This window comes from Alexandromys fortis, unplaced genomic scaffold, assembly GCF_014885135.2.
Source record: "Alexandromys fortis isolate MF-2015 unplaced genomic scaffold, M_Fortis_MF-2015_v1.1 scaffold_109, whole genome shotgun sequence".
Taxonomy (NCBI): domain Eukaryota; kingdom Metazoa; phylum Chordata; class Mammalia; order Rodentia; family Cricetidae; genus Alexandromys; species Alexandromys fortis.
Genome location: NW_026068005.1, coordinates 4,980,899 through 4,994,877, shown reverse-complemented (window position 1 = coordinate 4,994,877; position 13,979 = coordinate 4,980,899). Strand labels below are relative to the sequence as shown.

General features: G+C 39.4%; 1 protein-coding gene across 1 annotated transcript in view; it reads right to left on the bottom strand.

The window, feature by feature from the left end:
* The window catches only part of Dpp10 (dipeptidyl peptidase like 10), a 714,980-nt gene that overhangs the window by 27,532 nt on the left and 673,469 nt on the right, over positions 1–13,979 (bottom strand). Inside the window, exon 19 of the mRNA XM_050161474.1 lies at positions 13,849–13,918. Coding sequence (XP_050017431.1) covers positions 13,849–13,918 — 70 coding nt within the window. The remainder of the gene's footprint in view (positions 1–13,848; positions 13,919–13,979) is intronic.

The following is a 13,979-nucleotide window of genomic DNA, read 5'->3' as shown; positions in this document are numbered from 1 at the left end:
TTATGAGTGAGTACATACCATATTCATTTGGGGGGAGGATTACTTCACTCAGGATAGTGTTTTCTAATTCCATCGATTTGCAACAAAATTCAATATGTCATTTTTTTAAAGCACTGAGTAGTACTCTAATGTGTAAATGTGTCACATTATCTATTCTTCAGTTGAGGGGCATCTAGGTTGTTTCCAGGTTCTGGCTATTACAAATAATGCTGCTATGAACATAGTTGAATAGATGCTTTTGTAGTATGATTGAGCATTTTTTGAGTATATTCCCAAGAGTGGTATTGCTGGATCCTGAGGTAGGTTGATTCTTAGTTTTCTGAGAAACCTCCATACTGATTTCCAAAGTGGTTGTACAAGTTTTCATTCCCACCAGCAATGGATGAGTGTTCCCCTTACTCAACATCCTTTCCCACATAAGCTATTATTACTGTTATCCTGAGTGAGGTAACCCAGACCCAAAAAAGTGAATATGGTATGTACTCACTCATAACTGGATACTAACTATAAACAATGAACATTGAGTCTATAGTTCATGATCCTAGAGAAGCTAAGTAATAAGGTGAACTCAAAGAAGAATATACATAGACCCCGCTGGAAATTGGAAACAGCCAATATTGCCTGACAAAATTGGAAGCATGGGAGCATGGGGTAGAAGGAAGAGGGGAAAAGAAGGGAAAAAGGGGAGGGTTGAGGAGAACTTGAGGGAATGGGATAGTCAGATGGAGGAAGGACAGATATGAGAGCAAGGAAAGAGATATCTTTATTGAGGAAGCCATTATAGAGTTAGCAAGAAACCTGGCTCTAGAAAATTTTCCAGGAATCCACAAGGATGACACCAGCTAAGACCCTAAGCAATAGAGGAGAGGGTGCCTGAATTGGCCTTGCCTTTTAGTAAAACTGATGATTTTCTTAAATATAACCATAGAACCTTCACCCAACAACAGATAGAAACAGAGGCAGAGACCCACATAGGAGCTCCCAACGTCCAGTAGAAGATTAGAAGGAAGGAGAATATGAGCAAAGAGGTCAAGATCATGAAGGGTTCATCCACCAAAACCTTTTACCTGAGTTAATGGGAGCTCACCAACTCCAGCTGGACTGGGAAGGAGCAAGCATAGGACCAAACTAGTCCCTCTGAATGTGGTTGACAGGTTTATGTCTGGGGCATACTGGGAGGCCACTGACAGTGGCACTGGGATTTGTCTGTACTACATGTACTGGCTTTGGGGGAGCTTATTCTCTTTGGATGTATACCTTGCTCAGCCTAGATGTAGTTGGGAAGACCTTGGAATTTCCACAAGGCAAATTGCTTTATCCTCTCTGAGGATTAGAGGCACGTAGGGTGCGAGGGTGTGTGGAGGGAATGGAGGGGAGGGAGTGGGAATTTGGATTGGTATTTTTTTTAAAAACAAAATCTAATAAATAAAACTAAAAAAAAACAGTTTCTAGGACCCCATATTAAGAAAGAGAGAGAGAGAGAGAGAGAGAGAGAGAGAGAGAGAGAGAGAGAGAGAGAGAGAGAGAGAGAGAGAGAGACCCCAAGAACATTAAGCACTGGGCAAAGACAGCATCTGTAAGTGTTAAATCTAAAGGGAACTCCAGTTCTCCAAATTCCAAAAGCCAGTACCTGTGTCTAGAAAAGACTCTGAGCTCTTGTGATCTACAAAGAGACTGTTGGAAGCCTATACCCAAAATTTTTCAGGGACCTGCAAAATGGGGTTCTGCATGTCAGAAGGGCTATTTCCTTTATCATATACCTGTTGTTGCATATCAAACCCTTGCTAGCCTCCAGGCCCCTCTCTCCTCCCCAACTACTTGACTATGTTACCTCCCAAGCTGTTACAGCTCACAGGCTTCATTCCTCCCAAATACGAATTCAGTCTCCAGAAAACAGCACACCTACCCTCTGCCCCCACCCATTCCCACTCTTCCTGCTTCTCTTACAGATAGCCCTGGCCATGACCTGTTTGCTTCTCTTTCTCTCTGTTCTGGACTCTTCCAAATGCCTCTGTTCTCTCTTACCTACAACAAAAACCTCACCCCCAGACATGAAGCAGTCATTTTTACTGTTTCTTTATTGGCCCTTTACTTATGGTATGTAATTAAAAAATAAAGGAAATAAGTGATAATGGGCAAAACAAAAGCTGTTATGTGAGGAATTTTGCTCCCTGAAGTTTAAACAGTGAATTTCTGATCCCTGGCACTACAAGATGTGACTATATTCATACAGAACATTTAAAGAGACAGAAAAAGTAAATTGGGATCCTATGGTTGGTGGAATCCAATTTCACTGGTGCCTTGTAACTTGAAATTTGGAAACACAAAAACTATGATAGACATCTGTACAACAGCAAGGGGTCAAGAACAAGTGCCACATGAGGCTGAAACAATAGGGACTCCACCTGCAGGCCACAAAGAACAACTCCTGGGAAGGCTACCATGGTGGCGCGTTGGTTCTTTTCTGTGTTTTAAATTTAAGAATATATTGTATTCAATGCACTATTTATCTTAAAAATATGGTGACTGGAGAGATGGCTCAACATTTAAGAGCATTTACTGCTCTTGTAACAAACCAGAGTTTGGTTCTCGGTACCCACTAGAATGACTCACTATAGCTCAAGGGAACTGGCACAGTGTTCTGGCCTCTATAGCATCTGTACTCACACGCACATAGCCCCTCTCCACAAAGACATAATAAAACAATAAAATAAATTTTTTTATGAATGACAAAATAGTGTGCCTTTGTATAACAGAAACTTTATTCAATTCTTCCTTACCTCCTGCCCCACATTTCCCATTTGTTTTGTTATTTTGGTAGACCAGACTTCCTCATGCCAGGACCAATGATTATCTACTAAAGACTTTTTCTTTCCTTCAAGGACATTGTATATCTTTTTATTCTTTCTCTAAATGGGATTCTGCACTGTCTTTTTAGTCAAATACAAATATTATTTAAAGACTCTCATGAGAGCAATAAAAGAAATGCAGAATCTACCCCTTTCTGTCCTGCTATTCAAACTGCAGCAAGAGTCAAAAGATGGACTTTCATCACTATACAGGTTGAAACAGTGAACAGCATGGTTATTAATGAGCAAGGCCTAAAGCTCGAAAATGGACTATTAGTATCATTCACACGAAATTAACCTTGGGATAAACATCCTAGACAACACATGAGAATAACAGAATAGAGCCAACAGGAAAGGGCCTTGGGGACATCACCCAGGCAGAAAACGTAGGATAAGCAGGGAGGAAATACAATCTTCTAATGATCTCTGCTGTCAAGTCTCACTACATTAATTCTTATCCTTTGGCCAATTTCCATCTGAGATAATTTCTAACAGCATCATTGAAGGAGAAAAAAAAATGGGAGACTAGAAGATCTTTTATTTGTTTAAATATTTGCATCATCCCAGAGACAGAAGAATATCCAATTTTCAATTCCTTTGCATTTTGAAAGGGTTACACCTACATCATTTACCATTAAAAGGTACCCCAGCACAATATAGAAACAGATCAGGGTAGAAGGATCCACTGTCTTTTTGTTATGTTTGAAATGAATGCACACCTGTTAGCTATTAGGGTGAAAAACATTCTATACACTGGCTCAAAGAATGTGGAAGAGGATTAGGCAATGTCTCTGTCAGTAATGTGCTTAGCACAGGAACACAAGGACCTGTGTGAAATCCCTACAATCCATGTGAAAAAATAAACAGTCATGGTAATTCATGCCCTTCATCCAAGCAGTGTGCTAGTAGAGAAATTCCTGGGGCTTGCGATTCCACCAGTTTATCTGAGTCAGTGAGCTCCAGGTATCGTGAGTGACCTAGTCTCAAAAAAATGTGGTTGAGAGAAATTGAGGAAGATACCTAATACCAACTTCTAGTCTCTACACACATGCCTACAGTGGTGGAAGTAGGGAGGGAATACAGGCTATAGAAGGTGTTTTGTTGGGTTTGCGATCTGAGGTCTTTTTATAGGTCTTGCTCTCCACAGACAGATACACAAATACACACAAAATAAATCTTTTTGTGGAATAATATATAAATAAGGAACAATACTATCAGTTTCAATGGAAGGTACTCAAACAAATTAGGAGGGTTTTCAGCACCATGCATGAGCAGCTTGATGGGTTCTGAAGTGAAAGTCTTACATTCCAGGGAACAAAGGGACTTTCTCATTCTTTCAGGTTTCCATTTCTTACGACTTGGCCTATATTCCAGGAACCAGGAACATTTTGATAATGCCTAGGGCAACAATTCAAGGTACTTTATTCCTGGGCAATGGGGACTGGTCAGTGCAGGGGGCGGGAACTGGAAGGTTGGAAGTGATGGGCAACGCAGTGGCAGGAGTCTAGGTTTGCCTACAGTGGTGGAAGTAGGGAGGGAATACAGGCTATAGAAGGTGTTTCGTTGGGTTTGCGATCTGAGGTCTTTTTATAGGTCTTGCTCTCCACAGTAAGGGAAAAAATCAAGTCTAAGAGCAACGTGAGGCCTGTTTCTACTCTTTTTTTAATTAATTAATTTATTTATTTATTAAAGATTTCTGTCTCTTCCCCACCGCTGCCTCCCCTTTCCCTCCCCCTCCCCCAATCAAGTCCCCCTCCCTCATCAGCCCAAAGAGCAATCAGGGTTCCCTGACCTGTGGGAAGTCCAAGGACCACCCACCTCCATCCAGGACTAGTAAGGTGAGTATCCACGAAACTGCCTAGGCTCCCACGAAACCAATAGTTGCAGTAGGATCAAAAACCCATTGCCATTGTTCTTGAGGTCTCAGTAGTCCTCATTGTCCACTATGTTCAGCGAGACCGGTTTTAACCCAGGCTTTTTCAGACCCAGGCCAGCTGGCCTTGGTGAGTTTCCGATAGAACATCCCCATTGTCTCAGTGTATGGGTGCACCCCTCGCGGTCCTGAGTTCCTTGCTTGTGCTCTCTGTCCTTCTGCTCCTGATTTGGACCTTGAGATTTCAGTCCAGTGCTCCATTGTGGGTCTCTGTCTCCTTTCATCGCCTGATGAAGGTTAATATTCAGGAGGATGCCTATATGATGCTGTTTCTACTCTTAAGCTCTGGTAGGAGCAAGACCACAGGAAGTGTAGCTTGAATTTGGGGAGAGAAAGAGCAACAACAGGAGTAGAGCTAGTGACCTAACAGGGCGATGTGGAAGTGTGGTGAGTGGTCTGGCAGAGATGAAGACAGTCTGATCTTACTATCAGAATCTAAAAGCAACAAACCCCAAGAACTGAAATTGTCCTGAAGAATCTCATACAAGAAGAAAGAGAAGACTCTCAGCCTGAGCAGAGGGGAGGGGTGTTTGTCTCCCTGCAAGAAATTTCACACAGTTCTAAGAACTTGACAGATCAGCTTGCAGGATGAGAGTGGAGCTAAGAAATGGTGGTTCAGGCCAATATGGCAACACTCTGCCCAGAACTCCTTAGGTGTGCATATACCTGGTCCAGAAAATCAAGTTTAATTTCTCTTCAGGAAATTAGAGATGGGCTAGAAGGAGCCACTAGATTCTTTATCCCTCTTTCCAACGTGGCCACATTGAATATTTCTTTATATTTTATTTTTAATTTTTCTTTGCCTTTTATTCTAATAGTTCAGATGTTCATTGGCTTCTCAAGGATGGGTGGTCCATACTTGACTTCCTGGGTCCCCAAGTTTGGTACCAAAAATAAAAGACTATACCTTTACAAAACAAGCAAGTGACAATTTCTCAACAACTTCAGTAAAAATGTAATTAATTGATCATGCGACTACTGTGAGTACAATATTGAGACACAGAATTCCCAAGATAGAGATCAGGAATGGGGGTGAATTAAGAGTGAATCCACAGACACTCATTACATACTGTTTGATTGCAGACCCACTAGGAGCCTGTTTTCCTCTCTCAAAAAATCAAGTCAAGTACCCACTATGCTTGCCACTCAGGACTGTTTCCTTCTGGGACTGTTAGAGAACTCAGGCCTGCCCAGAAACCAAAAAGAGGGTAGCTACCCAGAACCTAAGCAATGCTGGACTTCAGTCCCAGACAGTGTGGGACTCAGTGCTCAGCTCCGTGACACCTGGGGTTCTGCTGAGTTTATGAGGGGTGCAAATTTACAAAAGCCTGGCACTCCATCTGCTCTGAAGAATTGAGGGATCTGTCTGTCCCTTCTGAGCCCACCATCATGCTACACATGGCAGTGATCTCTCCAAGGTCTCTCTGGATTTTGAAAGAAGCCTCTGCTTTCAAGGTCATGGTGCTCTCCCTGCCTCAATATTGATTCTCTTCTACTTCAGGGTATGGCCATGGCTGTACATGACTATGAGGCTCTCTCCTAATAAATCTCAGCTGAAGGGTAACCATGTGTTAGCTCGGTCTACAAACCTTTGCTCAGTCAGGCCACACTCAAAAAGAACTTCTAAATTCCTTGACTTTATGCTTATGCAAACCTTGAAAGTGTACTTTGTTCTTGATAGGGCATTGTGCAAATTCTGGTAGTTATATCATTTTGTTTTCCTACTCATCTAGCTGGTTTCTATGAATTGATTTATCAATGAAAATCTGGATGTATAACCCAGATTTCTAATCTTATCATATTTTTCTGTATCAAACAAAGAACAACAACAACCACAACAAAACAGCAACACAATGCTAACAATGAACAGTGAACAATAGCGGAACCATCTAACAAATTAATACACTGAGACACAGAAGTAAAGAAACTACAAAATTAGATAATTAGGAAACTTCAGCTTTTAGCAATAACACAATTATAAGACTTGCTCAGAAAATATTGATTTAAATGTTAGGCATATGAGGCTCATTTCTACAAACGCAAAAAAACCAGAATTTTTAGTCAGCATAGTCCTAAGAGATGAAGATCCTGAATGCCCCTTACTTGTCTCACTATTTTGAGCCTTTTTTGTGAGTTTATACATTTCCCTCATTTATCTGTGATTGTATTTGTGGTGTGTGTGCGTGTGTTCACATATAGAGGTCACAGAAGGCTCACTGATTCCTCTCTGTGCTCCCATGCTCCTGATAATGTTTCATCTCTTGATAGATGATCACTATATGGGGTGCTACCTATCACTTCTCATCCTCAATTTTCCTCATCTATTAAAAAATTATGATACCTACCCTGTCCTCATCCCAGTATGTGAGAAAATTATTTTCTAAAGAAAATGTGTCATGAACTGCACATTAAATAGGTAGGCATGATTTGAGGTCCCATATCAGGTGTGGGATACTTCGTATGTGATAAAGGAGTTGGCATCGTCATAGAAGACACATAACCATGGTTCATGTGCAATGGTTCCCAGAGCTTCAGCATTTAGAGGCAATGGATGATGCTTTTTACAGTTACTATCTCAGCAGTGCATTAAGACCACAATAAAAATGCTTCCAAAATCCCTGACTTCCATGTTTGGCTCTTTAATGTTGCTGTAGTTTGGATCTAAAATGAGCTTTGAAGGTCCTAGTGCCAAAGACATGGTCCCCATCCAGAGACACCCGTTGGAGGTATTTGAACGTCAAAGGCTAAAGTCTAGAGGTAGGTCTTAGATTCATTGCAGAGTCATCTTCAAAGGATTGTGAACTGTGAAGTGGGAAGAACACAGAAACAAAGGAGCTTAACTAGAGTTAAATCTCTTCAAATTCAATTCTGTATCCATTGATAATCATCCAGTAATTATTTATATTATGGCAAAATCTGCCAGCTGGACATGATAGGTAGTATAAGAAGCAGAGAGGGCTTGACATAAATAAATAAATTCAATTCCATTTCAGAAAATAATTTTGCTCTGTTCATGATTCTGGGGACGGCAGACTTGACATATTCTATTCTTAGCTTTCTCCTGTTAAGATAGGAACAAATTTTGTGCAGGCATGTTTCTCTAAGAACTAGTCATAGGTGATTGAGGAGATGCTTTAGTGGATAAAGAACTTTACAGGCAGACTGAAGTTTAGACACTTAGCACCAAGTTAAAAGACCAAGCCAATATGGTGACCTGCTTATAATCCCAGGCTCTAGAGACAACCCAGGAAACAGTTTCCCTGGGTAAACTGACGAGCTGGACCTAGCAAACACTTCAGAGAGAGACCCTTGAGATAGAGAGTGATTGAGAATGAGAGTTGATGCTGACCTTCAATGTTCCACATGTGCCCACACATAGGTACATTTATAAGAACATGAAACTGCATATATACTTCATACATGCATGGCGTCTATACATATTCAGAATGATATGTATAAAACAAAATAATAGTAGTTGATGTTAATTCTTATTAGCATAAGAATATACGTTCAATAGTAAAATTATGAAGTCAAGTGAGAAGATGCATAAGGCTCAATTTTCAGCATCATTCAGAAAATCTAAAGAAATAAGAAACTGATTTACCTGGAAGGTTAAATTAATATATGTTGTAAGTGCTCAATTTCTTTATGCTCCAATCTTTCTTGAATTCACCTCATTCTGGAAAACCTTTATGGTTGAATGACCCGTTTGCTTTTTGATTTTTGATCATTCTTTTATGAATTCTGTCAGTATTCACGGGGAATGACTAATGTTCCAATTAGTGTCCCGAGGCAGCATGATACAAAGGAGTTAACTGGTCAACAAATGGATAAGTGAAACTACAATAACATTTTATTTATATTTTAATAAATAAATCTTGCCTAAATATCAGAAGGGCAAAGCTAAGCCACTAGAGGTCAGGTAGTGGTGGCATACACCTTAATCCCAGAATTTGAGAGACAGAGGCAGATGGATCTCTGTGAGTTCTAGGCAACACTGGGCTACACAAGATCAATGCAGAAACAAAATCAGGTCATTATGGCTCACACCTTTAATCCCAGTACTGGTGAATCATATGCCTTTATTCCCATCACTAGAGTGAGAGGGGCTTAGTCTGCTTAGTCTGTGGTCACCCATCCTTGGTAAAGGTTACTTTGCTTTTCTAGCTTTCTGGTTGAACCACAGTATTTGTCTCTGGAATTTTATTAATTGTGCCACTAATTATTCTCTGCTATGGTTACATATCAAAAACAAGGACATGCAGAGAAAAATCTAGAAATATGTCTTTAAACATTACTAGAACATTTTTCAGTTGGGCAAAGAATATGGCAGCGTGAGCAAATATACATTGAGCCAAGATCAAAGAGATGTACTTGGCTGTGATCAAGTGTTTTCTGGTATCTAGAGGAGCTAGTTTTTGGTGGCTGCTGTAGGGTCACATCATCCAGGTGGAAGTCCCAGCATTTGTCCTCACAGAGGGCAGATAAACAACAGAGAAAGAGGGCTTGGAGGGACACTAAAGGACAGAAAAGTTAAGCAGAAAGCAAAGTGGTCACCTTGAACAGAAGTACTCAGATAGGTAATCTACTGTTACAGAACTTTAAGAGTGTAAACTTCCAGGAAACAAAATCAATCAAAAGATCAGGGCAAGAAATACAGTCTTATGACCTCAATGACAATTATGCTATTGATTGATTGAATGACTGATTGGTATACTGTGTGTGTGTGAGAGAGAGAGAGAGAAAGGGGGGGTGTCTCTTGTATCCTAGGCTGGCCTCAAACTTAAAATGTAGATCAGAAGTGACCTTCGATTTCTGATCCTCTGGTCTTCCCGTCCTGACTGTTGGGGATACAGCCTGTACGATCAGTCCTGGTTTATGCAGCACTGGGGCTGGAAGCCAGGCTTCATGCATCCTATGCAAGCAATTTATGAACTGAACTATATTTCTAACACCCCAATCAGCTGTACACCAAGCTCTTCAGGCCAAAAATGATTTCTGTCTCTTTGTAGACCAGACCCACTGCACAAAACAACAAAAATCAAGATGCCAAGTCATCCTCTATGCCTGAAAAAGTAGAAACCTGGCTATTTTCTGCTGAGCAATGTTTAACCCATAACTACTGAAAAACACAATCAACTATTACAGTTTTAGAAAGGGAAGTCATATCATAACTAGAAAATAGGGTTTACATCTAGGAGGAAAAAGTGTCTCCTTCAGTTCTAAGCAATTTCTCTCACTCTCTATGCAGTGAGATTTTCCAGTTATAAATAAAATGAATTAAGGCCACTTTCAGAAAAGTTACTAGAGATAATCATATTAGGCAAGTTAAATCCATCTTAGATAGGCAAAAAAAGGGATTAAAAACACCTTTATGCTTGCCATTGTCTATTTAGATGTCTTACCATAAAGTTCTAGAAATGATTATGTTAATCAATAGAAATTAAAACATACATTATTGGATTATATGTGACATGCTTTGCCCAATTTTAGATAACTGATACCTTAAAACCTAGGAGTCAGGAATTGAGTAGATTAATATACAATGTGAGAAGTATCTGAAGGCAGAAACTGGAGACAGAATCAAATACCTGCTTGCAGCAATATAAATTCCATGAGCCTGACTATACTACTTCATCTGATCTGGTGGATTCACCTATTAAATAAATTTATAGGTCTTATATCACACATCTCATATTTATACTGTTATATTTAAATGTGTAAAATATAACTATCTTTAATAAAAGTATGATTATACTTACAACCTATTAAGTACTATCTGAAAGTGCTTATGTCCCAGATAACATTATGTTTTTATACAATTTATTAAACCATTATGCTTATACTTAGAATTTATTAAACACTAAGTGCAAGCATTTATGCCCAGGTAACACTTTCATTTTGTATAAATAATATGCATATAAAATTTGTTGCACACTGTGCATATGTAAGGACATACTATTAGCCCCAATTTGTTTACAATATAACAGCAGCTTAACTATTAAGCAGTGGATTGGAAATCCTGACAGCTCTAATTGGAAGCCAGTCTCAGCCAACATATTTACTACTGTGCTTAAAGGAGACTCAAATGGTCCTTTCCACTGCACCAGATTTTTGCATCAACTTTTTGATTTAAAGTTATCATTCTAGGTAGTTAGAATCAACCTGATGAAAGGAAAATTTTGAAGCCAAGAAGACCAAGTTAGCATCCCACATCAAACAGAAACCACCTAAAGGTCTGATCTACTTTCCACAGTGAGTTCCTTATCCTTGCAGCAGGTAGGCATGGAAGTACAAACAACTGCCTCTGCATCTGTCTAAATAAAGGAATCAATCCCCAAATAGAATGTCATTCCTTATCTTCCATCTTAAAGGTCAGGGTACCATCTTAGGGCCCTTTCCATAAGGAAACTTTAGTTCTTAGTGAATTTGTGACAACAAGGACAACACAATGCCTATTGCTGAAGGACAAGGTGACTGTAATACGGGATTGTCCTCTTGTCAAAATGCTATTGTTTTCAATTTTGTTGGGCCTGTTCATAGAATAAGAGGATCATGGGACACTCACCCAAGCATTCACCCACACTGGCCAGTTACATGCCATCCTGTTCCAGTTGCATTGGTACAGACTGGGGGAGGGACTGGAGTATATAAGTTGAGAATGGTGAGGGGCATGTTGCCAGCTGAATTCATCAAACCTGCTGGGAGCAGACTTTCCAGTGTGGCTGTTTTAAGGTTGTGGAATTTGGAATGCAATCTGTTCCATATCTCATAGTAGGTGGCACTATTTAGAGCTCTGGCTTTGTGGGGATGGTTATGGCCTTATTGGAGGAAGTGTGTTACCATGGGGACTGCCTTTGTGGTCTGCTATGCTCAGAATACTACCTAGTTTGTTAATGAACTTCCTATTGCCTGCAAGATGTAGGACTCTCAGCCCCAGTACCCTGTCTGCCTGCATGCTGCCATGCTCCCCACCATGATGATGATGGACTAAGCCTCTGAAACTGCAAACCAGTCCCAATTAAATGCATTTCCTTAGAAGACTTTACATGGCATAGCTGTCTCTTCACAACAATAAAAAATTGTAATTAAGGCAAAAGTCACATTTGCTTTTGTGTGAAACCCCTCCCCCACTACCGTAAGTAAGCATATAAATTCATTGGCTCCTCCTAGGACTGGAGAAATCAAATGTAAGTTTGTTCTGAGATATTAGAAGGAGAGGTAGATGTTGTTTTTGTCTCTCCCTGGAAAATTATGATAACAATGACTAAGACAAAAATATTTTATTTTCCAGTTTTCTCATTTTCATGCAATTAATATTTCCCTCAAGTATGTAATATGCATATGCAAGAGCTGGTGAAAGGGAAGAGCAGCAAAAGAATTAATAAAGAATAAGTGAAAGGTACCTAGGAAGCCACCACTAGAATTGCAGATCCCTCTGGATATGAGGGTCAAAAAACTGTCTGAACCTGATCTAGATCTCTCAAATCTCTACAAAATATCCCCAGTGTGAAGATAGTACACAATTGTTATCCCAGAGTCAGAAGGTAGAGAGATGTGGATCCCTGAGGCTACCTGCTCAGACAGCCTAGTCTGCTTGGCAAGTTCCTGGCACATGAGAGACTCTGCCTCCACCAAAAAAGAAAAAAATTAAGGAAGACAGCTGACATTGACTGATAGTGACCTCTGACTGACCTACCCACACACACAGTGACATATTAGTTACATAATTAAAATATCTAAATACAGTTGGTACAAACCATCACTCCAAGACTATGAATCATATATATTAGGGGGAACACAATGGAGACATGAAACAAAATGTGTGATTCATTTAATTTAACCCATAAAGGTGGCATATCATAGGCAGAATTATTATGTTGGAGTTAGGTCACTTTTCTAAAGAATCATAGATAGTTAATGGCAAACTAGACTTGGAACAAAAGCAGACTAAACTTTAGAGTAATCATCCTGAAATCAAGTAAACACAAGACACTTTCATATTTTCACATGCCTACTAATGTCCTGAACAAAATTCTGGATAGCATAATGCATTGTGGATCAATATGCTACCAGGTTTCATAGCAAATCAGAGCCTTAGATATTCAAGGCTCAATGAGTATCAGTTACTATGAGATGTTATGGTCACTATGCTGAAGTCCATATTTCCTGATATTATAAAAAGTATGAGTAAATTAAGATCTAAGGCACAACATTACAAACCTCAGGTTTCTTAAGCACAGACTTACTTTCTTTGATAACAAGGTAAGGGATATGAAGTGAAAGGGTAACAAATACAAAACTTTTTTTTTTGTTTAAAAATGAAAAAAAAGTTTGTTTGTTGTTGCAAAAATACTGCCCAAGAGCACAATGCTTCAATAATTACTAAGCAGACATACACAAACCAAGATACCTGATGACACTATTTTCAGTGACAGTATCAGATTAATTACATGGTTAAAGATGTACCAAAAATTTGAACAATCTCAGGCACTATTCAGTGATGGTCTCCATGAGGATTCCATATAGTTGATAGCCTTCCTAGTTGTGGTATAGAGTTTTTATCTACCTACTTGAAACAAACTAGAATCACTTTGGAAGAGCAATTTTCTAAATCATATTGGCCTCTGGATATGTCTGTAAGGGATAGCACTGTTGATTGATGTGGGAAGACTCATTCCACTGTGGGCAGTAGCATTCCCTGGGCAGGTAGTCTTGAACTGAATAATAGTGGAAAAATTCAGCAGAGCACAGTTAAGCAAACAAACATATGATGAATGCATCTCTTGCTTTTGACTTTGGATGTGAAACAAGTAGCTGTTTGAAATATCTAACTTGACTCTTCACAATGAGGGCTGTAATTTGAACTTACTACCCAAATAAACCCTTTCCTCCATAGGTTGCTTTCCTCAAGATATTTTACCCCAACAAAAGAAGTGAAACCAGGACAGTAGTTAGGTAAGAATAACTCTTTTGTTCATTTAATAAATCTGCCGTCTGAGGCACAAGAACATAGTTATGAAATCTTTAGATCTATGTATTTCAATAAAAAAATTAAATACTTACATTATTAAAAGAAGAGCATACTGGTTTTTCTCCACAAAATCTTTGGGAAAGGACAACTGTAAAGGAAGTTCTTTTAAAGAAAGAGCAAAATATTAAAGATGGAGACTCATTTAAATGTAAAAGTGTAAGAT